This window comes from Rhinichthys klamathensis, unplaced genomic scaffold (assembly GCF_029890125.1).
Source record: "Rhinichthys klamathensis goyatoka isolate OS25496 unplaced genomic scaffold, OSU_Roscu_1.1 h1tg000605l_1, whole genome shotgun sequence".
Lineage (NCBI taxonomy): Eukaryota > Metazoa > Chordata > Actinopteri > Cypriniformes > Leuciscidae > Rhinichthys > Rhinichthys klamathensis.
In genome coordinates this window covers 150,628-177,500 of record NW_026607060.1, presented here as the reverse complement: position 1 = coordinate 177,500, position 26,873 = coordinate 150,628, and the positions used below count along the sequence as shown (strand labels likewise).

General features: G+C 38.3%; 2 protein-coding genes across 6 annotated transcripts in view; both read right to left on the bottom strand.

The window, feature by feature from the left end:
• prkcbb (protein kinase C, beta b) overlaps positions 1-12,050 on the bottom strand; it is a 148,125-nt gene extending 136,075 nt beyond the window's left edge. For 2 of the 3 annotated variants that reach the window (XR_008805585.1, XM_056240667.1), the window contains exons 1-2: positions 11,694-12,049; positions 10,727-10,758 (exon numbers count right to left, since the gene is read on the bottom strand). Coding sequence is in view for 2 of the 3 variants with exons in the window: in XM_056240667.1 (XP_056096642.1) it covers positions 10,727-10,758; positions 11,694-11,869 (208 nt within the window). In the remaining variant the exon portion in view is untranslated. Of the gene's footprint in view, positions 1-10,726; positions 10,759-11,693 lie in introns of all 3 variants that reach the window. The other variant, XM_056240668.1, reaches the window with a different exon arrangement.
• Positions 12,051-17,789: 5,739 nt separating this feature from the next.
• Positions 17,790-26,169, bottom strand: smarce1 (SWI/SNF related, matrix associated, actin dependent regulator of chromatin, subfamily e, member 1). 3 transcript variants are annotated; one of them, XM_056240633.1, is made up of 11 exons: positions 26,094-26,169; positions 25,175-25,227; positions 24,833-24,876; positions 23,395-23,493; positions 22,548-22,640; positions 21,886-22,017; positions 21,622-21,793; positions 19,155-19,327; positions 18,954-19,055; positions 18,611-18,845; positions 17,790-18,513 (listed from the first exon to the last, which is right to left on the bottom strand). In XM_056240633.1, the coding sequence occupies exons 2-11, from the start codon at positions 25,179-25,181 to the stop codon at positions 18,296-18,298; spliced, it is 1,275 nt and encodes a 424-aa protein (XP_056096608.1). In that variant the 5' UTR covers positions 25,182-25,227; positions 26,094-26,169; the 3' UTR covers positions 17,790-18,295. The 3 variants fall into 3 exon arrangements, with proteins under 3 accessions (XP_056096608.1, XP_056096610.1, XP_056096609.1); XM_056240634.1 differs by having other exon boundaries at positions 17,791-18,513; positions 22,560-22,640; XM_056240635.1 differs by lacking the exon at positions 23,395-23,493.
• Between the last annotated feature and the right edge of the window lie 704 nt (positions 26,170-26,873).

The following is a 26,873-nucleotide window of genomic DNA, read 5'->3' as shown; positions in this document are numbered from 1 at the left end:
TTTGTGATGTCGAACCTGAAATTTTTTGCAATATTACTCCAGACTTCAGTGTCACATGACCCTTTAGACAAACATTTCTTATTATTATAAATGCTGAAAACCCTTCTAAATTACATACCAGAACTTTTGAACGATAATTTATCTTTTCAGCAAACAACTGAACTAAGGGAGACCTGCATCACATAGCAAAAATAAAACAAAAGCATGATGTTTTTCATAAACAGTCTGTATATTCTTGGAGGCAATTTGTCACCCAAGCTTATAGACTAATAGAGAGAGCTAACTAATAGTTAGCCTAATAGAGAGAGCTAACTATTACATTTCCATTCATCTCAATTGTAGTTTATTTTTTAATCTGTCTTGTTGCTGTCATTCTGTCAGTGCTGTGGAAGTTTCTGTCACCAAGACAAATTCTTCAAATGTGTGAACATTCTTAGCAATAAAGATTTTGATTCTCAGCTGCCGCTAGCAGTGGAGGCTAACTGGACCATGCTAACTAGCAAAACACTTGAGAAGTGACCTGAATCACTCCCTGAAGAAAATATCAGGTACTCTGCAGCTATCCCTTTTTTTGTGTAGTATTCATGAAATCCAATACATGCTGGTTCTGTCAGGTAAAGTAGGCTAAGCGTATACCTCACAGATTTTTTTATATATTTTTAAACATTCAACCAGAGTCTTCAGTCTTTGTCAGCTCAGGTAAGGCCAGCTGTGCTTAAAAACAGCCCCTGTGTGCTAACATACTTGCATTTCAATTAAAAGTGTGACTGATAGCCTGGGGAAGCTTTTAACCTAGCTGGCACCCACTCTGAGATTGCCCATTTTTAATATACGACTGACAGTGATCCCAGCGGTGAACCTGACTTCACTTTAACACATACACACCTGCAGATTCACCCCTCAAACTGCCCTTCTGACTTCACCCGGTGCAGCTCACTTGCACAGATTCAGCCTCCATTCACAGCTGTACTGTCTGTGAACATTTCAGTCTGGTCTGAAGTTAAAAATGATCTTAAAGAGACACTTCACCCAAAATCTAAAATCTATGAAAGCCCTAGCTCTCATTTCTCATTCATATTTCATCACGTCTTCTCCACCTTCTTCTTGTTGATGGCGTTGAGTGTGCTGCACTTCTGACTGTACCATATCATTTATTGGCAGATATTAGAGATTCTTAATTGATTGGTCCATATTGGATATTTAATGGTTCATGCTAATTTCCTTTAATTTTACATTTAAATGACCTCTGCCATCATCTAACGCTCACTTAAAGTTAATCTTTAAAAACACAAAGAATTTATAATCATGTTTAATCATTAGCAAATCTCAAAATGAATATTGATTTTTCCTAATGAACCTTAAAATTGTTGTGATGACTAAACTCACCTGTAGGATTTAAAACGATTTTTAGTTTTTGGCGATTTATTTATTTATTTTTATTTGGACAAAATACTATAGACATTTATTACTAGCCACGGCATGACATATTTATCAACATATAATAATCAGCATATTTTAACATTGGTGCATAGTCTGTTCCTCATACAAGCTAAAGGCATTGTTATAGTTATATATATATTGGCCAGGCCAATAATCTGCCGATATTTGAGATTATCGGCATCACATTATAACCGCAACGAATTGACCGGCTACTATAGCACACATTTTCTATTTTCATTTATTTCAGTATTTGTTCTAGGAATTTTATTAAAATTCAGCAATACTGTGCAAATCCAGACTATAACACTGTTCACTAATATTACTATGAACGAGAGAAAGTACAATGCACATTATGAAGGAAAAAGTCACATCTTCTAAATAAGAGAGCTAATCAGAAATTGGTAAAGTCATCGCAGCTGCTGTTAGAGGCTCCGGTTCCCATAAAAACAGTCCTGAGACGAGCTCTTTTTTCTTTTCTTTTTTTCTTTTTTTTAATGCCATTTGAGCATAAGAAACAACATTTGTGGAACATATCAAATCAACAACAAAATCTGACATGAACTATTTTATTTAAATGTGAGTCCGGAAAGCAGTTGTTGAGTTTTCAGGACTTCCCTAATCAAGTAGACTAGTGTTGATCCTGCATGCCTGAAATAGCTGCCCGGAGGCATTGCAAATATAGTCAGTCACAGAGTGAAATGACTTTCCTTGAAAAGGACTCGTAAATCGTATTTACTAATAATACAGCGTCATTATCTAAAGAGCTGGTGGCCGATGACCAATATTTTGTCATCAGCCAATACAAACTTGACTGATTACCTTTAACACAAAAACTGGCAAAATGCAGACTACTGAAAGGAAGGAATGCCCAGTCTGTACAAGCCCAAAATGGCTAAACACTAAGCTTTTAATTGACTTAACCACAAATTATTGGTCAGGAAATTAGCCAAATTTAAGCAAATGCACTACTTAAAAAGCCATTGCTGTCTCAAAAAAACTTCAAAGACAGAATGAAGTTTTGCCAGAATATGGGAGGTTGTGTGAGTAATGTAGCAAAAAAAAATCTGGAGAGAAATATAATAAAAAAATGCATCTATTCATCTATGCATGCATCTATCTTCAACCCTAGTGAATATTTTGTCTCACATTAAACTCAAACGAACTGGGAGACATTTTTCAACTACTCATGAACCATTTGAAGCCATTAACATTGAGTGGAACAACATTGACTCTTCTTCCTGTAAAAAGCTGTCTAATTTCCTGACCAGTGATTTATGATTAAAATGGTTAAGACCATTAAAAGACCACTAAATATTTTGCCATTTTTGGCTTGGCCCAATTTTATTTTATTTTATTTTTTGCCCAGGAGTGCACTAACAGCATAGCAACACTACTTGGCATGTGGAAGTTGTCAGCGAGGTTGATATCTGGACAGCGCAGCTCAAAGCCGTTTCTCTGGAGAAAGGGCTACACTCTTGTGTTCTCTGACAGCACTCTCAACTGTGGTCTCTGAATCATTGTCAGTCATCATGATAACGCTGAGACTCAAACAGAGAGATACAAGAAGGAATTAGACATGTTGATAGATTTGTGTCAGGATCCCACACTCAAAGCACTAGCACAAGTGGAGGCCTGGGTTGGTGATGTATCTAACATGGCAGATAAGTGTTGGCATATCAAGTTTACAGATCCCCTTGAATCTCCCTTCAGTTCTCACAGATGTGGGCGACCATGTTGGAAAAAGCAGACACTGTTTACACAAAAACAGATGATGAACCAAAGTAGTACTAACACTGCTCATACTACGAAGCTCACATCTATATCAAGCACAGTGAGTTTCCTCTGCCCATTTAAACAATGTAAACTTTCAGTCAGATTCACCATGACATAAAAATCCCTACTGAAATACATACTGAATTAATTATTGCTATAGATGTTCTTATTCTATATGTGCTATGAAGATGAACTGACAACAAGAGAAACCTTATCAAGCACCATTAAACAATAAATCCTCAAAGTGTCTATCTAACTGCAGCTCACATCTGGACTGCCTCACTGATGGAGTGAGTTCTCTCTCACGGCCCATTTAAAAGTAAGGCCAGATAAAGAGAAGACGGTCCCAGGAGGACCTCCAGCCAGCCAGTTTCAGATGCTTAGCTGGTGGCTGCCTTTACTGTCCTCTTAACCCTCTTTCCAACTTCAGATGCACATGCAGCACAGGCTGCAATCAAACAAAGAGCACCTGACCAGCCATCTCATGAGTTGAAGTTCAAAACTCTTTCCAAAAACCCTCACATTAAGTCTGAATCCTTTCAGGCCATCGAAACTGAAAACTGACAATGACATAAATATTGAAAGGGCTGAAGTTGGTTTAATTTAGCAGAGAGACCAAATGAGGTCCAGCAGAAGGGAATATTGAGCCTCATGCATCTTGTCCTCTGGGACATTGGAGCCACAAAGGTCAGACATGTTTGTTCTAAACAAAAGGATCTTGTTCTGCAGTAAACAACCTTGCAGTGTCAATAGAGCAGGAACCCTCCCTCAAGTCGCCTGGAAAACACCAGCATGATCTAATCTGGCTGAAAGCACCGGGAGAGGCTAACCGCATTCAGGACTAAATTGAGTTTCAACTCTACTTGCTTAATATGGAGGCACTTTTACAGGCAGTTGAACGTCCTTATTGCATTATTACACGCATTCTCTTCCTGCAACGAGGCTCTCTGCAGACCTTTTTATTAGGTCCCGAAAGGCGAGCAGATGGCCCTTGTTGGGCTCTTCTATCCATGCGTAATTGGCTCTCAGCATTCATTAGCTGGTTGAAACATCAGCAATCAGCCAATGACTGCTCAGATTTAACTTCTAACCCAAATGGATTCCGATCAAAATTGGATCGTAGCAATAAAGGGACTTTTGGTGAATCATTTTTTATTTCTATTTGAGTTGAAATGATTAAAGAACAGACTGTTATAGTGGCAGACCCTATAAAATACAGCTGGACTACATTCACAGACTGAAATCAACTGAAACTTTCTATTCAGACTGAAATCAAACTTTTAAAGTGCATGTAAATACGCTAAATGAGATCACACAGAGGGCAAATGTAGACTTCTGCTTCTAAGATCTTTCTCCTAAGGAAAAACAGTAATCTCAAATGTGTCAAAAGATCGCAATGTCTTAAACTACTCACAGTTCTGCAATAAGTCGCCAAATATTTCAATATTAACTCAAACATTTCTACCAAATCTAATCTATGCAATCTGCATTCATTTTATAGCTCTATAGCCTTACTGAATGTCAACAATTGTCTATTTTTCTCTCTTCGGGGAAATATTAGGAGAAACGTCTAAGGCACAGATGATATTTCAAATGAAAAGATTAAAAACAAACTCTACTGAGAAACCTGAGGCAATACAATCTTCCTTGTGGCTGATACACACAGCTTTACTCCTCTCTACAGTGGAACGCAGCAGTGCCTTATGTCGCCATTGATCATTTATATTTTTCCTCTTGAAATGAGGCTACTGTCTGGAACATGCCATTCCAAATCTGCAAAAATGGAGCAAACACATGAATTATTCTTGCAAGAACAGGGTGATGACGTATATGAACTAATGGCGTGTTCTCTGATTGAGGTTCTTCTATGCATTTCATATACTACTGATCTCACCGAACGCCCACACACCCCCACCCCCCCGCACCCCCTTTTTAAGCACTGCTTCATGGAACACTTATGCTATTTATAGAGGCTTTAAACGGCCCACACCTTCAGATGTGGAAATGTTCTGCTTTTGCACAGAACAGAGCGAGGTGTGAGACACCCCCTGCATCACAAATATATAAATGCAATCACAGTCTGCTTCGGTTTTCAAAGGGCATAATAGGCAGAAGGTGAGTGGTTAGTGACGTTCAAGTGAAATCATCAGGTTTGTTTCAAAAGGTGTACAAATAATGAAATTTACCATTAAGGAGACTTTCTAAAAGTCTGAGTCATTCTGATTGGTCAATCTCCAACACTATTTTCTCAAATCACTGTCTTTTATTCTCACATAATAATTTTTTTTTTTTAAATCAAAAATCAACATTTCATATCCATTTACTTGTCAAGCAGACATTCAATTTCCCATAAGCAATTTACCCATATATATCATTTAATTCAAAATTTGAATACTTTTTCGACTTCCTGTTTCTTCTTCTGACCATCTCGCTATCCCTTCACCATCATTCATGAGCTTCTTTCTCATTCTCTGTTACTCAGCTCTATCCAGATGTAGCATTCTGCCAGCTCTTCTTCAAACTCGTAATTTTGCAATTACGACTGAGGAGGCAAAAGAGGCTCTCCTAAGCAGCTGGTTCACCATCAAGCTGACAGCAAGTGGAAATCCTCTTATTATTTACTCACTGTTTTCCACACACTGATGATTAAGGAAGAACCAGATCACAGATCGCTGGTGTTCCATAAGGGTCTTCAACATTCCTCAGATAATCTATTTCTCTTTTTCTCCATTGAACACACACACAAAAAGTCACATTAAAAAGGCTTGTAGGCAAAAGGATTTTCTATATTTTCTAAGCACTACAATCTCAAGTTCATCAGATAATAATGAATATAAGTAAGCAATAAGGTACGAGAGGCTGTGCTGTATTTTTATTGTGTGGTAACCGTTTTATAAAAGCAATAAGGTACTCGAGGCAAGTGCTGCTTCGCGTCGACAACACAACACAACACAACAACGCTCTTCAGCCGTTACTTATTCACAATACAGCACCACAACACAACAACGCTCTTCAGCCGTTACTTATTCACGATACAGCACTTGCCTCTAGTACCTTATTGCTTTTATAAAACGGTTACCACACAATAAAAATATTAAAGTAAAAAAAATATGTATTAGTGCAACTTTCATGAAGTAAATTCACTAAAAGCCTTCCTTCCGCTAGAAAAAAAATAGTCCCTGACCGTGAACAGCAACAACGTTCCAATGTGTAATATGCATGAAAGCTCAAATAAAAACAACATAGGAACTGCAGTGTTGCGCAGTGATAAATAGAACCGTTGGGTGAAGCGGTCATAGCCTTGTTTTATCATGAATAAAGCACAGCTATTGACCAATCACAATCAAGGATTGGAACTAACCGTTTTATAATTATGAATAGGAAATACATCTGAAATAATCATGGATACTATTTCCCTTGAAGTACACAATGACATCTGAATTAATCATGGATCTGCAAAAGAAAAGAACAATGCCTTAAAGTACAGTCAAATTTACCATTGTTCTGGGAATTTACATAGGCGAAATCTTATTGTTTTAATTATTAACAATGGACATTATTGATAATGGACCTTTTTTGCCGGCAACATTTTGCCGAAATCTAGCTAAAGTGACCTTAAATTGGGTGGCCCAGGAACTGTGAAGCTATTCACAGTCCGGAGCTTTTGCCACTGCAGCCTTCAGCACGCCAGGTTACTACAATGTGGACTAGTCTGTAATTAGTATACTGTATTAAACTAGAGGATGGTGAAAATACAGCAAGAAACAGTATTTTTGGTTTTATTTGCATAGTTTTGTTCATGGTTAGTTCCATTTTATTATTTGCATAACATAGTTTAAGAACAGACACATGACGCAAGTTGAAAGCCACTGCTGTAAAGGCTCATTATGAACCATAAACTAAAGTCTAGTGTTATTTAAAGGAACAGTTCACCCCAAAACATCTAACCCTATACTCATCTCAAAGTTCAAACCATGCATTTTTGTAACTTAAACTATACTTAAAAGGGAGTAATCTAGCAAAATGTCCAACCTGCTCTTTCTATTTAACAAAAGTGGATGAGAACTTTTAACTGTTATAAAGGGTTAGTTCACCCAAAAAATATGATTCTGTCATCATTAACTCACCCTCGTTCATCTTTGGAACACAAATGAAGATATTTCAATAAAATCTGAGCCAGTTCTGTCCCTTCATTGACAGCTATGCAACTACCACTTTGACGCTTCAAAAAGTTAATAAAGAGACTGTAAAAACTAATCCATATGAATTGAGTGGATTAGTCCAAATTTTCTGAAGAGAAACGATCACTTTATATGATGAACAGATTAAATTTAGGCTTTTATTCACATTTAAACATTGATCAGTGAACATAAACAGAAGCTCAACAGAACCTGCTTGACATGCGAAAACAAACCTCATTGGTTTGTTCAAAAAGCTCAAACATGCTGCGTAACACGAGAATGAACCTCATTGGTCCTTGCATGTCAAGCGAACATGCTTGAGCTTCCGTTTACCACAACTGATGGGTGGGTTGATGAATGTTTATATGTGAATAAAAGCCTAAATGTAATCTGTTCAGTGTATAAAGCTATCGTGTCTCTTCAGAAAATTTGGACTAAACCACTCAATTCATATGGATAATTTGTATGATCTGTCAATGTCTTACGAGCTGTCAATGAAGGGACAGAAAGCTCTCAGATTTTATTCAAAATATCTTCATTTGTGATCCGAAGATGAACGAAAGTCTTACGGTTTGGAACGACATGAGGGTTTTTGGGTGAACTAACACTTTTAAGATAAAATATATATATATATATATATATATATATATATATATATATATACACACTCACCTAAAGGATTATTAGGAACACCTGTTCAATTTCTCATTAATGCAATTATCTAATCAACCAATCACATGGCAGTTGCTTCAATGCATTTAGGGGTGTGGTCCTGGTCAAGACAATCTCCTGAACTCCAAACTGAATGTCAGAATGAGAAAGAAAGGTGATTTAAGCAATTTTGAGCGTGGCATGGTTATTGGTGCCAGACGGGCCGGTCTGAGTATTTCACAATCTGCTCAGTTACTGCGATTTTCACGCACAACCATTTCTAGGGTTTAAAAAGAATGGTGTGAAAAGGGAAAAACATCCAGTATGCGGCAGTCCTGTGGGAGAAAATGCCTTGTTGATGCTAGAGGTCAGAGGAGAATGGGCTGACTGAATCAAGCTGATAGAAGAGCAACTTTGACTGAAATAACCACTTGTTACAACCGAGGTATGCAGCAAAGCATTTGTGAAGCCACAACACGCACAACCTTGAGGTGGATGGGCTACAACAGCAGAAGACCCCACCGGGTACCACTCATCTCCACTACAAATAGGAAAAAGAGGCTACAATTTGCAAGAGCTCACCAAAATTGGACAGTTGAAGACTGGAAAAATGTTGCCTGGTCTGATGAGTCTCGATTTCTGTTGAGACATTCAGATAGTAGAGTCAGAATTTGGCGTAAACAGAATGAGAACATGGATCCATCATGCCTTGTTACCACTGTGCAGGCTGGTGGTGGTGGTGTAATGGTGTGGGGGATGTTTCCTTGGCACACTTTAGGTCCCTTAGTGCCAATTGGGCATTGTTTAAATGCCACGGCCTACCTGAGCATTGTTTCTGACCATGTCCATCCCTTTATGGCCACCATGTACCCATCCTCTGATGGCTACTTCCAGCAGGATAATGCACCATGTCACAAAGCTCGAATCATTTCAAATTGGTTTCTTGAACATGACAATGAGTTCACTGTACTAAAATGGCCCCCACAGTCACCAGATCTCAACCCAATAGAGCATCTTTGGGATGTGGTGGAACGGGAGCTTCGTGCCCTGGATGTGCATCCCACAAATCTCCATCAACTGCAGATGTTATCCTATCAATATGGGCCAACATTTCTAAAGAATGCTTTCAGCACCTTGTTGAATCAATGCCACGTATAATTAAGGCAGTTCTGAAGGCGAAAGGGGGTCAAACACAGTATTAGTATGGTGTTCCTAATAATCCTTTAGGTGAGTGTATATATATATATATATATATATGAAAAAGTACCATAAATGTGTAGTGCTATATTCTTTAAATCATTAGGAGAAAAGCTTGCTCTTCTGGTGCGTTCACAAATGCACACCAAAAGGAGAAGAAGAAGAAACTGCAAAACCTACATTGATAATAAACAAGACGTATAGTTCCCACACTGATCTAATAGCTTCTAGGCATAACCTACAGTAGGCACAAACAGCTTTGCTCTCCAGCAGAGACCCTCAGGTTTCAGCATGTCTGAGCATGACCTTGCAGAAGAATTCCCTTTCTCCCTCAGCTTCAATGGGGTCCGACATTCCTGATACAGTCAGGGCTTCTCTCACAAATCAATGGAGGGTTTCAACAGGTTTAGAGGAGATGTGAATAGATTTGAGAAAGTGACTTGACGGAAAAAAAAAGAGCGAAGAACAAAGGGAGATGGAGCAAAAAAGTGGGTAAAGTCATCATACACTCATCTGCGCACCTGTAATTAGAGCTAGTGCTGAAGCCTGTGGTGGAAAAAATGGAGAAGCGCAGCACCGCAGAGGGTGCCATTGACCTGCCGTGACCGGTAATTGCAGTCGTCTTAAAGAACATTCAGTGCCTTTAGTGTGTAAGAATTAAAATCACTTTTCATTTAGACTCATACAGTGAAGAAAACTGCTATCCAATGGTTTTCAGGTACAATTCCAATGTTAGAAAACGTGCCAAAACTTCACACTTCCAAGTGATACTGCCTGTGCAAGAGTTTGACAAAAAGCTGTCTCTTATAATTTCATATGAGAAATGCCAAACTTGGTCATACAACAAAGGCGTCCCTCATAAATTTGGTAATTAGACACAAGTGACGAAGAGGAAGCAATAACTTTTCCAGTGAGGATTACAGATGCTTCCATTCTGGACAGTTATGCAGGTAGAATCCCCTTAAAACCGGCTATAGATTTACTGTGAAAGAGGATATGAAATGTAACTAACTCAAAATATAAACTGTGTAGTTTAAGATTTTATTTGAGAAATTTTAATTTAACAGAGCGATGTAGTTATCGGAGACTGCTTATCTGCCTGATCATGCATTTTACCAGTGTCCAAATTTAATTTATTAAATGTCCCATTAATAAATTGCAATTATACTGTCAAAATGCTTTGAATGATACCATCATATCTACACTGTGAAAATGAAAAGATACTTGAGGCACCATATTGAGGTTCCTAATATCATCACGCTAGTGGAAACCTCTGGAAAACCTCAAGGTATCTTTTCAAAATAGATCTAGTGAACTCCTGTAAGACTCTAAACACTGTCAACAAGTCCTCTAGAAACACCATTAGAAGGACAATCTTTGAGATGTGTCAAATATGCAATAATGAAGGTCCTTGACAAGACTTTACTGTTTCACTTTACACTTCCAAAGATGTTAAAAATATACAATGAATAGTAAATTCCTACCTTGACACTGAAATCCTTGTTTCCCAAAACCCCTGAAAGATAAAAGCAATGGTTCATTGAAAAAAATATTAGAACTAAAAATATTAGAACTGACTAAATCACTTTATGACTCAATTCATATTTCTTGTACTATATCAACTATTTCTTGCACTTACAATCAAGTTGTATTTTCCCCATTCCCATTTTCATTTTACTTAGCATTTTACATCCTTTATTTAGGGAAATCAATAAAGCCATGGTTCAAACCAAGTGAGCTCCTACTGATCAACATTTTGGACACTTCAGGCATAATCTGAGTCAGTGGAGCCCTAAAACAAGGCCCATAAATTAGTGCTGTTAAGGTAGACCATACAATATGCTCTTGAGACACAGTGTACAGTGTTACAGTGCAACAGTAACAGGTCCACCTCTATGGAAAGCCATCTTAATATTCCTTAAATATTAACACTTAAATGATAATATAAACACTTATCATTTTTTTATTTGTTATTCATTGATTAGACAATAATGTGATTCCCATTGCATTTTCACCATAACATTTCTAATCTTACTAATTAGAGATTTCATTACCATACAACGGAGCAAGCCATTGCATAGCCTATAACAAGAAATTTTAAGACAGATAGACTACTAGTGCCTTGTATACAGACACTAGTATAAAAAGGTGTAGAAAAATAAATAGCAACCATGCTATTTATTTCTAAACAAATAGTATACAGCTTGATTAGTTACGACTAAGGTGTGAGTAGGCCTACTAGTATCTAATGAAAAAGTACATGTAGCCTATATGCATAGTTGCTTATAAAAAAATGTAAAGGCTAATAGTACTGGATTGCTTACTAGTAATTAAAAAAACATTAGAACTAACGCCACAAAACACTGGTTATAATAAATGAATGTTAAAGCAGCTTGCCATACACTTCAGTAGGTAATGAACTGTAGTTTTAGAGCACCCAAACTATCTTACCAGATAAAGTCCGTGCAGTGGCTGCAGAAAGTAGGCTGCTTGAAGAAGCGAGCGATAAACTTGTGGTCCTTGACTTCGTGAACGTTCTTCTGTCTCAGAGCACCTTGTCGGGCAAAGCCTCTCATGGGTGCGCTGCTCTCCTCTCCATCGCTGTTCGACTGTGCCGGTTCTGCCATTCTCAACGCGGGGAAAGTTTGCGCGAGCCTGTATACCGGAGTTAGTTGAGCGGAGTGTGTACATATAATGCGGGGCTTCAGACTGCGAGGAACTCTCAGGCGCGATGCTTTGCGTCCTTCTCCGCCCAAGTGCTCTCCTTACACCCCGGTACACGCATACACACACTCTCTCTCACACACACACAAACTGACGCGCAGTTACCAGACTCCTCCCACCCTCCCACTCATTTACCTTTGGCAAGCAGAGCTGATTGATGGAGATTCTGTCAAACCTCTTTCACGTTTACATGAAAGCGCTCAACAGCATAATGAGGAAGAGACAATAGGAAACGTTTACGAGTAGATTACGAAACATGAGGCTCATGAAAATATGTATTGGAAGAAAAATGTCAACCATGAAGCCTGTCACTCCCTTGATGATAGCTAATGCATGAAGTAATTGCGTTAAAACACAAATTCTATGATAAAACTTAAAGGTGCACTTCGTATTTTTTTTTTTTTCTAATAAAAAGTTTTACACAAAAATCGAATTTAAGATTAATATTATTAAAATAATATCCAGCCATATGAGATGAAGTCTAAACTGTAGTCATCTAGAAAAAAGAGACTCTATTCTAAAGGAGCGGTTCGCCCTCTCATGGGCACTGACATGACATCACATGACCTGCAGCAGTACAAAATGCACCGATAAATTGTTTCAATTAAAATTAATGTCCATTACATTCATGTGTTTAGTATGAGACTGAGAGGAACAAAAAGAAAAACAAAATAAGAGATATAAAAACAGTTAGTGTGTTCTTCTTCTTGGCATGCGTCTGCCATGATTGACAATGCAATAGTCCATGTTGATTAACTTCAACAGTCTTTCCCTCAACTTTAGAAGGTTGTTGGCGTGGTCTAGCTGTCTTCCTTTGTGAAGTGAGAATGTATATCAGAAACAAAGTAAAAAAAACTTTATGCAGATAAGTTTTATTTCACAACCACTGATTAATAATAAAAACTGACTGAGTGCACCTTAAAAATATGGCAAACTAAGAAAGAATAACTATTTTATACAGAAGTAACCACCATGCAATATGTGATTTTCAATGGCTGATCGATTCTTACATGTCATGATATAGCCTACTATTATATACCATCATGAAAATGTCTCTCATTAGCGCAGATGAATCTGTCTGTGATTACTTAAAGTAGGCTACACTATTGGAAACATACCCTTAAAGGTAGGCTAGGCAATTTGTTTTATAAACACTTTGTGTTATACCGGTTGAAACTCTCTTTACATCCTGATAGCAATCAATCAATAATAGAAGTGGCCTAAATATTAAACATGTAGCCTACATATATCTTCTGTGGAAGTCACAGGACCAAAAAATGTTCGTCCAATCATTGTATTCGGTCCAAATGCAATGATGCGATGTCTTACCTGCCTGTCAACAAACGTATTTGCACACCTCCGCAAACCCTGCTATCACGCGTCATCAGCGGGTTATGTAAGGCCATGCAGAGTTGTAGACAGAGTCACTGAGCGCCGCAAACAAACAGCAGCCACCTTTTACATTCCTCCTGAACCAAAACAACGAGCTTATGCTGCGTTCACGCCATGTCGTAACCACAAGATGGCAACCTGTGATGTTCTAACCTGAGTTATGCGTTTCTTTGTCAACAGTGTCAACGTCGAAATTAGTCAAAGACCGGTCAGGAATTAGTTCCTGACCACCGAAGCAGTCAGGTGGTACAAGTAAGATTTCTGTAAGTTGTTTACATTCATTATTATTGTAATGTTATGTGCTTTGAGACACATGGTAATTCAACGGTGTCTCGTTCGTGTGTTTTTAAGGAGGTGTGGCTTTGGAGACACTCTGAAGGAAGGGTGGGATCTTATGCTTTCAAAGCTAGCTTGCTATTGCGAGCCAGTCCAAAATTGCCTACCTTTTAGTTAAGAAACCTATAAATGATAATACTCTTACAATTATATCAAAGTATTTTCTTAAGGGTTCAGATGCAACAGGCTGCAGTTTCTCTGATCTCCCTAAAGTCTGAAGCTGCACGGATAGCCAAGTTGGCTGCTCACATAGGCCTAAATTGACGTCTAAGCTTTGTTACATAAATTTTCATGTTGTGTCCCAGCTGACTCTTTTCAGCAGAGTTGTTTCATTTCTTTTCTGTGACGCACTAACAAGTAGGAGGCAAGGACAACCAGCGGCTGAGAGTACAATGGCACCATGCACTTACCGAGAGAGACTGAGTGAACTTCAGCAGGGAGCTTAAACTTCTTGTGCTGATGTTGTCATATGCCTGTATCAGATTGTGTGATTCATGCTTGTTGCCGAACTGCTATTCTCCAGGGCTGCAACAATCGATTCAATTGGTAGGCTAATCGATTGTTTCGAAGACGAATTGAGTATTCTGACTTTTGACCCTTTAAATGCCTGAATGATTCGCCAATCATTATATATTTAGGGATCTATATTATCTAACATGGATTGATCTCTGCCTGTCGTGATAATATAAAACTCTCCTAATATTAGAGTAACAGCAGGAGAATAAAATAAAGCATATTTGTGTTACCTTTTGGAGCTTGGAAGGGTTCAGTTTAAGCAGATGTTTTATACCATCATCACTCAGTCCTCGTCAGAGCTCATTTCCCAGTACATTCAGCATCTGTCTCATATTTGTGATCTCAAACATATTCTAAAACTATCAATTTCTACATCTTCAAAATCTAAATTTTAATCAATGGCAGCTTCTTCACCAGATTCACCATCAAGTAACAGTGACACTAATATTTAATTGCATTCAGTACTTGCTCTGCAGTAAATCGCTGAGCCATTTGAAGTTTTGCTGATGATCTGTTTTTTTAGTTTTGTTTATTGCCTGCGGTAACTATGAGTAAAAATTCACTTCTTCATTGTGTATCAGAAATTGCCACCTTGTGGAATAAAGCTGAATTGCACTTATTCAGTCATTAAAGATTCAATTATTGTTGTGCAGAAAAAAATATTCCACATTGGGTCGTTAGCGACCCTATAAAATTTTGGGGAAAAAAATGAATGGGAAAACAGCCATTCTTTTATAATTGAATTATTTGTTTCTTGTTATATTGTTAATGATGAATTGATTGAGGAATACTAAGAAGGTTGATGTCTAACTTTAAAAAAAGAATGAGGAGGAGTATTTCTAAGTCTAATTGTATTTATGAATATGAAGTAGGCTACTAAATTTGAACTATTTGCACATAATAATTTATTTTTAAATATGCACACATTTACTTATTCATATTGTGTCGAAAACGCAAAACATTGTTTGTCTGAATGAAACGAGAATGTTAAATCCAATAAATAATTGTGTATAGTAGGCATTTTTAGACACAACACATATGCTACTTGGCTAATGTCATTTCTCATCACCATTTACAACACTATCCTGTTATAGTAGTTCACCCAGATATACACACATCACATGTCTTCTGAACCCTGTGTGACTTTCATTTGTGGAACATAAAAGGAGATTTGTATATCAGAATGTCCCAATTCATTTTTATTGCAACATATAAGGATGCGTGAATTATGACATACATTTTTGAGTGAACTATCCTTTTCAAACCATCTTCACGTTAATTGTGGATTTTACTCTTTACATTTGTTTTAAATGTGTAAAAAGTGATGTTGTAAAATTCATCTCTGTTGCAGATAAGATTGCTTTTTTTAGCTTCTAGAGCTGTTGTGAAGTTTTGTGTGGTGAAGACCACGTTAAATATGTTCTCTTAGTTGACACAGCCTTTTCCTGTGTTAAAGTAGTCAGAGGAAACCGTTAAATGCACAGCAGCATGTGAGAAGGACAGAAATGCAACCTAGAACTTCGTAGTTTAATGGTGGTACGGGAGATATAGTGTTAAGGTCACAGAGATCACCTGTGAGTAGTGATGCCCACAAGCTAACAGCATCCAGAGTTTACCTGCTCTGCGCCCACTACGCTTTCCGCTGGCAGTCGCCCACGCACACACACCATACCTGCTACATGCAGTGAAATCCTGCGGTTTGCAATCTTCTTTGTGAGTTTGTGCATTATGTGAAAGAGACTGGAACCTCAGACACCTATTGATGTCACCTATTGATGTTTTTTTGTAAAAATGTATTTGATTTTCAAGCGCATTCATCGTTGCAAAATCTTCTTTTTTTGTCAGCAGAGCAAGATTCAACAAGATAAAATACTGCCACCTACTGTTGGAATATGAGTTAAATATACGCTCCTAAATGTATTAGTGCACTTGAAAATGAAACAAAATTTTTCTCACCCTAACGTTGTTCCAAAACTGAATGCGTTTTTGTAGAACATTAAAGAGGATAGTTACATAAACGTCTCAGTGTTTGTATGTTTTGTTTACACAGTGAAAGTAAGTCGTCACTCGTCACCTAAATTGTTCTTCGTGTATGTTCCACAGAAGAAAGTCATACACGTTTGGAACGATACGATGAGGGGGAGTAAATTATGAAAATATCTATAATTATTATTATTAAAATAATATCCAGCCATATGAGATAAAGTCTAGACTGTAGTCATCTAGAAAAAAAGAGACTCTATTCTAAAGGAGCGGTTCGCCCTCTCATGGGCACTGACATGACATCACATGACCTGCAGCAGTACAAAATGCACCGATAAATTGTTTCAATTAAAATTAATGTCCATTACATTCATGTGTTTATATGAGACTGAGAGGAACAAAAAGAAAAACAAAATAAGAGATATACAAACAGTTAGTGTGTTCTTCTTCTTGGCATGCGTCTGCCATGATTGACAATGCTTGGGTACAATAGTCCATGTTGATTAACTTCAACAGTATATAATATACTGTTGAATAATATAAATGATTATATTTGTGATTTACCTACAATAGAAAGTTACTGCACTTGTTTGCAAGTGCAGAGATGAAAATGATATATTCAGGCCCTATTGTTCCTAAAAATGTCTTGTAACTTTTTCTAGTGCTTGATCTCTGCCTTTCTGTAATGCTTTGGTTTAATGGAATAATAAGGAGAGTGTGAGTCTTTTTTCCTATGGTTGCTATGGAGATGCCTTTACATAATGATAAATATAGGTTGATCACATCCTTTATTACACTTGGGGTTTTTGTTCTGCTTGATGAAGAGCACACGCTCAAAATCTCCAAAGAACAAGGCAGTTTGGAATTGTTCATTCAGCTGTATTGTGTTCCTTACAGTACTTGTCTATAAATGTACTTTTGACTCTATAATATCAAAATATAAAAGCTGATCCCAAAATCAGACAATACCTACATATGTCTGGAAAAAACATGCATATTCACTGAATTAAAAATACTGCTTTTAAATGGATTTTGCTAAAAGGGTCAAGTTAGAAGAGTTTAAAATTAGATTTTAATTTAAAACAATTTCAAACATGTTTCATTTGTATATCAATTACAGTGTGAAGTTTTCCAGATTTTCTACATTCCACAATTATAAGTGTTATATGAAACATGGGAAATTTGTAGCAGACGTTGAAATGCTGTGAATTACCTTACACACAATTTAACCAGAGACCTGAACCACTATTCCGCTTTTAAATATATTAAAATCAAAGTAATAATAATAAAATACATAAATCATTGGGTTAAACTTTAACACAAAGAACAATCCATTGACAAAACCAGCAGACAAAAGACAAAAAGAGCAGATGTTTAAAACAGACATAGAAATCACTTTATTGAGGGAATGCCTTCCAACAATACAAAACACAATCCAGAGGCTTAAAGTAATACCATTCCATGAAGATACCAACAGAACAATGTCCCTCTGCTCTGTGTGGTCAATCCGGAAAATCATGACGCGTTAACATGGCTTTATTTTATTTTAAGTAAATAAAAAATAAAATTAAAGAAAGAGGGAGAGAGAAACTAGGATGAAAAAAAAAAAAAAAAAAAAAAAAAACTACCACCCACAGACTACTCAACCAAACATTTAAAGGATGAAAAAGATATACCATAAAATAACTGCGCCACAGGTAGATAAAACATGTAAAACAACAGCAAAATAACTTTGCAGTTCTGCTTTTTGCAACCATTTGGTGACTGTAGGATGCAAGCATTATATTTTATTCAACATTTGTCCAAGTTACTTCCACTTTAGAATGATAAATTCGCTTTTTTAATGGCCAAGAAGCTCTAAAGTACTGAAGTGGGCTTGTCCCATGTGGGTCAGCATGTCTGATCAAGTGAACGGGTGGAAAGCCAATTAAGATTCTGCTGTTCTTACAAAAAATGTCATTGTAGAATATTATGGTGGGGGAGCAAAAATGTTCACTGTTCTCACTCACTGTACTGGCAGGTCATAGGATTAAATGACAAATCCTAGAGGACATATGACTCTACACAGAGTGAAGTGAGACTTGTAGATTAAGGGGGTGGGGTTATTGGGTCTGGGTGGGCTGCCGCTCCTCAGGGGTGTTGTCTGAGGCCTGGGGTTCTGCTGGGGGTCCGGAGCTGCTCTCAGACGGAGCGGTGCTGTCGCTGGTGCCCTCATCTGTAGCACCCTCTGCAGGCTCAGGCTGGGCTGGTTTCTCTCCCTCTGCAGCTGGGGTGCCTTGCTCAGCCTCCTGAGATACTTCAGAAGCTTCAGCCAGAGTCTCTGCAGGACGGACACCACAAAGGTCAGTCAAACATATTTTATTAGACTATTTTTGTTCAATATTCAAAGTAAGAGAAAAGAATGGTGCAGGTCTGACCCGTCTCCATTGGGGTGGGCTTGTCTTCTCCATCCTTGGTCTCGCTGGTGGAGGTTTGTTCTGTGTTGGCATTGGCCTGGACCCCAGCTGGCTGTTGCTCTTCTTGAGCAGCTCTCTCCACCTGCTCTGCTGCTTCCCGCTCTCTCTCCTCCGCCCTCCGGCGAGCCGCCTCCTCTGCAGCCGCCATTTCAGCTGCCAGCTTCTCCATGTCCACCTCCACTTTCAGACTACACAGCTAAAAAAAGCAAACAAACCACACATCAAACACTGACAGTGCATCTGGCATTTGAGCTCAGGCTAAACAGAAGGGCTATTAGTTCACCGATCAAACTGAATTTCACACCCGTTTGAGCTCGTTATTGAAGGAGTCTGTGCTCTCCAGGAACCTCCTCTTCTTATCCTGATGTCGGTCCTCGATTTGAAGCAGCTCTGCTTCAAGCTTCCTCTGTTTAAAAACAAACAAAGTAAAACCAGGAACAATGATTTAACCAGGTCTTAACAGTCTTGCGTTTTATGACTTGTGTCTTTAACATGCCCAACCTACCTGGTGCACCATGAGAGACTGGACTTGACGTTTGAGCACCTGCATGCGAGCGGTGGTCACCACTGAGCGAACATCAGGCACCACAACCTCACTCAGGATGTCGCTGATGAGCCGGTGATTCCGCTGGAAACGAGCTGCCGCTGTATGCTTCATGGAGAAACCGTCGTCATAGTCTAAGAGAAATTTCATATTTGGAATCAACAATACAGAATATGGAGTGCTTTTTTCTCAAAATGCTCAAAAAGAACTTGCTTTTAAACTTTAGGCCCATTTGGATGATACTTATTTCTCAGCAGGACATCTGTAAAAGAAAATCTGAATGGCTCTACCATTATAAAACTCTTGGACGTTGGATGCCAATTAATCCACTAAGAGTAAGTCCAGGAAGTTTACTTCTGATGGTCATATGACAAATTAGTTTGAGATACAAACATGTAATATAATATTTAAGCCCCTGGCATTTATGAAGATCTAATATATATATATATATATTTTTTTTTTAATTACATGCGTTGCTGCCATTATAATGGCCCATTATAACTGGAGTCTAAAAAGAGTAGGTAATTCAGTCTGGAAGGTCAAAATATAGGAGGAAAATTCGACACGTACGGTAGAGAAAAAACACTAAAAAAATTTTTTAAATCAGACTTGAAATAAATCAGAGATATTTCTGAGAGAAATTATTAGCGTGTGAATGTAGCGTTTTGCTAAATGGTATCAGAGGTGCGGCCACTTTTACTGTTGTTCAGCAAATTTTTGTGGACTCAATCCAGTCATTTCAAAAGGAATCCATGCAATCATGTGAAAGATTTCCCTAAGCAGATTTTGCAACGGGTTCAAGTTGGTCGTGTTGTTGACCAACAGAAAGCTTCTTGGTTTATATATATATACACTCACCTAAATGATTATTAGGAACACCCTACTAATACTGTGTTTGACCCCCTTTCGCCTTCAGAACTGCCTTAATTCTACGTGGCATTGATTCAACAAGGTGCTGAAAGCATTCTTTAGAAATGTTGGCCCATATTGATAGGATAGCATCTTGCAGTTGATGGAGATTTGAGGGATGCACATCCAGGGCACAAAGCTCCCGTTCCACCACATCTCAAAGATGCTCTATTGGGTTGAGATCTGGTGACTGTGGGGGCCATTTTAGTACAGTGAACTCATTGTCATGTTCAAGAAACCAATTTGAAATGATTCGAGCTTTGTGACATGGTGCATTATCCTGCTGAAAGTAGCCATCAGAGGATGGGTACATGGTGGCCATAAAGGGATGGACATGGTCAGAAACAATGCTCAGGTAGGCCGTGGCATTTAAACGATGCCCAATTGGCACTAAGGGGCCTAAAGTGTGCCAAGAAAACATCCCCCACACCATTACACCACCACCACCAGCCTGCACAGTGGTGACAAGGCATGATGGATCCATGTTCTCATTCTGTTTACGCCAAATTCTGGCTCTACCATCTGAATGTCTCAACAGAAATCGAGACTCATCAGACCAGGCAACATTTTACAGTCTTCAACTGTCCAATTTCGGTGAGCTCTTGCAAATTGTAGCCTCTTTTTCCTATTTGTAGTGGAGATGAGTGGTACCCGGTGGAGTCTTCTGCTGTTGTAGCCCATCCGCCTCAAGGTTGTGCGTGTTGTGGCTTCACAAATGCTTTGCTGCATACCTCGGTTGTAACGAGTGGTTATTTCAGTCAAAGTTGCTCTTCTATCAGCTTGAATCAGTCGGCCCATTCTCCTCTGACCTCTAGCATCAACAAGGCATTTTCTCCCACAGGACTGCCGCATTCTGGATGTTTTTCCCTTTTCACACCATTCTTTGTAAACCCTAGAAATGGTTGTGCGTGAAAATCCCAGTAACTGAGCAGATTGTGAAATACTCAGACCGGCCCGTCTGGCACCAACAACCATGCCGCGCTCAAAATTGCTTAAATCACCTTTCTTTCCCATTCTGACATTCAGTTTGGAGTTTGGAGATTGTCTTGACCAGGACCACACCCCTAAATGCATTGAAGCAACTGCCATGTGATTGGTTGATTAGATAATTGCATTAATGAGAAATTGAACAGGTGTTCCTAATAATCATTTAGGTGAGTGTATATATATATATATATATATATATATATATATATATATATATATATATATATATATATATATATATATATATATATATATATAAATAAAGTGATTTCTCTAACTATTGACAATGGACCTTTTTTGCTAATGTGACCACACCATATGCTTAAATTATTCTGCAAAGATACTAGAATTGACATTAATATTTTAGAGCTGTTGTAGCTAATAGTGAAAATTTAAAGACTTTGAGAAAGCACCCAACACCAGTCTAAGTACGTACAATTCAAGCTGAGAGGAAACCGTCTCAGCAATATTCATATAACTCATTGTATTATGTTTGTGGCATCCAAATGTGACATGAAGATGTCACTCTCACCATCAGGGTCCTCAGCGGGTTGGATGCTCATATAGGGTTCGCCCTTGTCTAGGCGCGACTGTCTCTGCCGGCTCTCTTCTTCTAGAGCAGCTTCAGCGCGGTTCTTAGCGTTGACGTATGCCAGGTAGGCTGGAGAGTTGTGGTAGGCTTTCAAAGAGTCATTATACTCGATCTGCAGGGAAAAAACTGCTTAGTGCCTGTAACGATTTCCCAGGAATCGTTTTCAAATCAATCTCAAGTGAGGACAAAAGGCAAGAAACAAACCTTCTCAGCCTCGTATTCATTTAAATAGTCCTGTTTTTCCTCATCAGTGAGGTCTCTCCACATGCCACCGATGATCTTCCCAATCTCCCATAACTTCAGGTCAGGATTAGAGGCCTTAACTTGATCCCAAACCTATGAAAGACAAGTGTCAGTTCAGAGTCGACAGAACATTAAGGGTTCCTGGCCGGAGAGGGTTGCATTTTTCCAAAAGGATAGAGAGAAAGAGCACCGATGTTTGTCTACCTTTCTGTCCAAAATTAAAGGATGAATGCAGAGCAGGAGAGAAAAGTAAGAGTAATTGATCTGAACATTATGTATCCATCTATTATCGATATATATATATATATATATATATATATATCGATCTGTTATGTATATATACATTATCGATTCAACCAAACTGCTTTATTTTCTTCTTTTTTAAACACTTTGCTCAAAACAGAAAGGAAATGGAGCAAAGTTTATAGCCTCAAATGAGTAGATCAGAAAAGATGTCAGCTTCCCAGCCTGGTTAAACAGAAGAAAGCAATGAAGCGATGTTGGGGGTCTACCATATAAAGGGGCGGAGTCAGGCCACAGACCACCCCTCAGCCTTTGAGATGATCGCAGAAGCGCTCTCCTCAATTTACAAGCAGTAAAAGCAGACACCGTGGGTGTCTTACCTTCCTGCTTACCTTCCGGCTATACCGCATGTAGGGCATCAGCGGCTTGTCGGGCGGTTTGGGCGGCTTAGGAACGGTGATCCCTGAGGAGTTCTGCAGGAAAGGGAAAGAGGACCACGCGGGGCGTTAGAGATCATAAAGGGTACACATGGTCATCACAGAAAACATAGAACTTTCATAGTGGAGCACTATGGAGAGAGGGACAGGAGGCAAACAGAAACAATGACAGCGTGAAGTGCTTCGCAAAGGGGGCGGGAGACGTACCTGAACGACAAACCAAATACAGCACGTTAACATTACGCCAACAAGGCCATGCATTACACCCTCTTGGACACAAAGCAACTGTCTTTTATAGCCGAAAATGATTCTGCAGAGTTTTTTTTTTTTTTTTTTAACTAGCCAACAGCTAAAATGCCTCAAGCTTGCTAAGAAGTCGTGCCAAGTTGGCACGGGCATCTAAAGCCATGCGAGCGGACGGCCGTTGGCTCTCGTGCATGATGAAGTGATAAGATGGCTGACGGGGGAGAGGGGGGGCAACAGTTCTGAGAAGCAATCACTATGAAGCTGCAAGTCATTCTGTGTCAATCACACCCATCCAGACATTACTGAGAGTGACTGCTTGACAGAAGCAAGAGGATTATGGAAGCTACTAGTTGAGAACTACCCAAGACTCGACTCTACTACCCGACAGACACCTTCAACTCTATGAAATTACTATGAAAATGAGGAAAGCATTTCACTCTATTTCATATTCAGGCCATGTAAGTTAGCTTTAGTGTCCTCTCGTCTGGGCTTTTAGTCCCTCGGCTTTCGCTAGGGCCCTAGTTGGCACCGGTCGAACCATTACCCTGTTGTTCCCGCTGGGGTTCCCTCCCAGCCTGTAGTTGTTGTAGGCCAGATGGCTGTATGGGTTGTACCCCACAAACCCAGGGGTGGTGGGCATTTGCTGATGGAGACAAATGAGACAAAACACGAATGAGAAATGACACAAACAAGGGAGGAAGGGACAAAAAAAATGAAAAGGAGAACCTGCTTTTGTTTTCTGTCATGATTTGCATAAAACATGCAAAAAGCAGCAATCTTTGATAGCAGCACAACCCTAGCATTACTCTTCATCCACTTGTAGCAAAGCCACAGGCACTATGGGTGGTGGTGGTGGGACGCAAGTACGTTCTAAAAGGCTTTGTTAATTTTAGGGATAAAGATCGGGAGGATTTTAGCCAAATCTCATGGTGGCGTACGACCTGAAAAATGGGTCTCTAACCTTACAGGAATAACACTTAGAGTAATTACCAGGGATTTGGATCAAATATTTCAACCACACATGATTCAATGCATGTGGAGAAACTAAATTACTGTGAATGGTTCTCAGAATACATTTTAATGTACAATGATATGTGAAAGCCTCAAAGCACAAGGAGGCTTACACACTTTATGCTCTAAACATAGTATTTAATGAATAACCATGAAGGCTTAACTTTGTACGAGTCTACACACAATATATCAAAATAAAATAGATATTGTGATATGACTTAGTGCGATTATTAAATTGTGAAGGCTGTGATTTAATTACATATGTGCACTGCGGGTTTCGGATCAGAGCGCAGCACTGTGTGTTTACACATGCAGCTCATGATACAGTGACAGTAAATTAACTAAGATGCTGCGAGAGACCGAATCATGAGCTGCACATGTGTAAATGACCAGTGCCACGCTCTACTCTGAAACCCCCAGCGCATATTTACTTGCTAGCAAACCCACCAAAATAAAAGCTTGACTGTTTAATGTTTAAAATTTTAGAAATTAAGACAAACAGTATTATTGTACTTTTATAGTCGGACTATAGAATTATTTTACCTTGACAATATTTTCACAATACACATTTTGTTTAAAAAATTTTTATTAAATCACACCAATAATAATAATAGATTATTAATATTTTTGTCAAATACAAAAAAAGATCATAATTCTAGAATTATTAATTATTTCTATTTAAGTCACCTAGCAAAAATTCCACTATTTTTTTCATATAGCAATTTATAAATTGCATTTTTTCCAAAACCGTGCAGCCCTAATTCATTAATTAATACTTTTGGAGCCTGAAGTACATGGTATCCTCAGCAACTTACGGATTAATAGAGCTGTGTTAAACTGTACACGAAAATAACAAAAGCCACCCCGTGTGATACTGTGACCTTCCCACAATCCTCTCATCTCTAACGATATAGGTTTGGGTGATGGAGGGGAGGGGCCATATGGATGATTGGCATGTCCTGGATACTTACTGTTGTGGGGGCTGGGGTGGGGGCAGGGGTATAGGGTGGCCGCTCTGTGAGAGGAAGAGAAGGGAGGAAAATGTAATCGACTTTATTGAAATTAATGGAAAATCCTTCATCAGTGGTAAAGCCTACTTATTCGTCACATCTGCATCGGTTCAATGTGCACAAATTAATTCACACCACAAATGTTAGTCAATTACATCTACAAGACGCACACCCATATTTACACTATGTATAGAAAGTGGTAAAATTAAACAAAGAAATTGATTAATAAAGTAATTTCTGAAGATCTGATAAAGATGGGTGGGCTTTAAGGGGTCCAACCAATCAATTGAAATGTGCTCTTACTTGACATCTTGTTTGTAGGATTGAGGATATCAGGCTATCCCCATCATTTGGTTCTGAAATAGGGCAAAAACTTATTAGACGAATAGGCATGCTTTATATATGAGTGCAAAAACATGATCAACTTGCTCGAGCTGCAAACATCTACATATCAACCTGCTTTTGATCAAATATGTTTGGTTTAAAACAACTCTGCACCCACCTGTTTAGCTTTAATCTGAAATTCGAAGACATTGTTTGATTGAACATCCCACCGTGTGTGTGTGTTTGGTATAAATGAAGAGGTGGATTAATAGGAATGAAATGAGATGTTGCGTTTATGGATCTCAGGCCTGTAAGTTAACGTTAACGTTACTGGGTGAGGATAACGGCGAGAGGGCTTGCAGCAGCCTAAGATGTTTATTTATTGATGAACTTAATACAATGATAGCTACAAGGGGAGAACATAAAGGTTATAAACACGAAAAACAACGTAAAGGTGTTGTACTTGACGAGCTATACGCATCCCGAGTACATGAATGCTTGGACGGCGGAGATGCTAACGTGCAAAACATCAATGAATGAAAGCGGCTAACACTAGCTTTCACTAACAGTGAAATATCATATGAAAAACAAATTCAAATTCATATTCACATTTCAGGCAGAAAATGTGTTTTACGTTATTTGGATTGTGTTTAGCGTTTCTTATTTTTCATATATTCTTTAAAAACACAACCCGGTGTTATAGAAACAGCATTAGCTTGCGGGCTAAGTTACCACTTAAGTCAGCCAACCGTTGAAGATATGAAAATCATGATACGTATAAACAAAAATAAAACTTCATTTTTAAATAGGCATGTTTGTTATATTACAACACAGATAATAAGTTGTTTGCTGAACCCAGTAATATGCAATAAAACGCACAACATTAACGAACACTCACCCCAGCTTCTTTGTTCCCTCAATGGTGCTCCGCCAGGATGTGACACATTTTGAGCTGCATCTGACCTGATTTTCCAGTACATTTCTGCCCTCTAGTGGTCACAATCTAATACTGTACTGAGTCTGACCTGACGCCAGGATGAAAGAGAGAGATGGAAGCAAAATGATAAACTAAAACTAATAAATTTAGCCTTGGTGAACAATCCCACCAACCGAAAAACTTTTGAATGGGTGTGTACATAATCAAAAACTTCAATATTTTGTCAGATTTTTAGCAGTAAAATCAATGTGACCAATTTTTTACATTTTATTCTCTTTTAAATTTCTCATATTTGTACATTTATGATTGAGACATAATTATCACATAGCTAAATATTAAGTGTAAATATATAAGCATCTCAGTTTATATTATACATTTATATTTACTGAAAAATTTACATTTAGATGTAAAAGATTACATTTAAAGTCAAACCATTCAAGTATAAACAAATAAGACATTCGAAAATGCGCTATAAATGCTTATTTCATTAAATCCAACAACATAGGACAGTTTTTGTTACTAAATCTGAACAGATTGGTCTGTTATTACACATTCATCACCCTAAATATTCATTAAATCCATCACATAAAACGATATAAAACTTTCCCTTCTGAGCACCATGTCAACATATATTATTAGCTACAATTCACCAATATTCAACAGACTCAATTATGCATTATTTTGATTGCCAATCCATTAACTTTGCAGCTTCGTGACATGGCAGATTCAAAAACATCATTA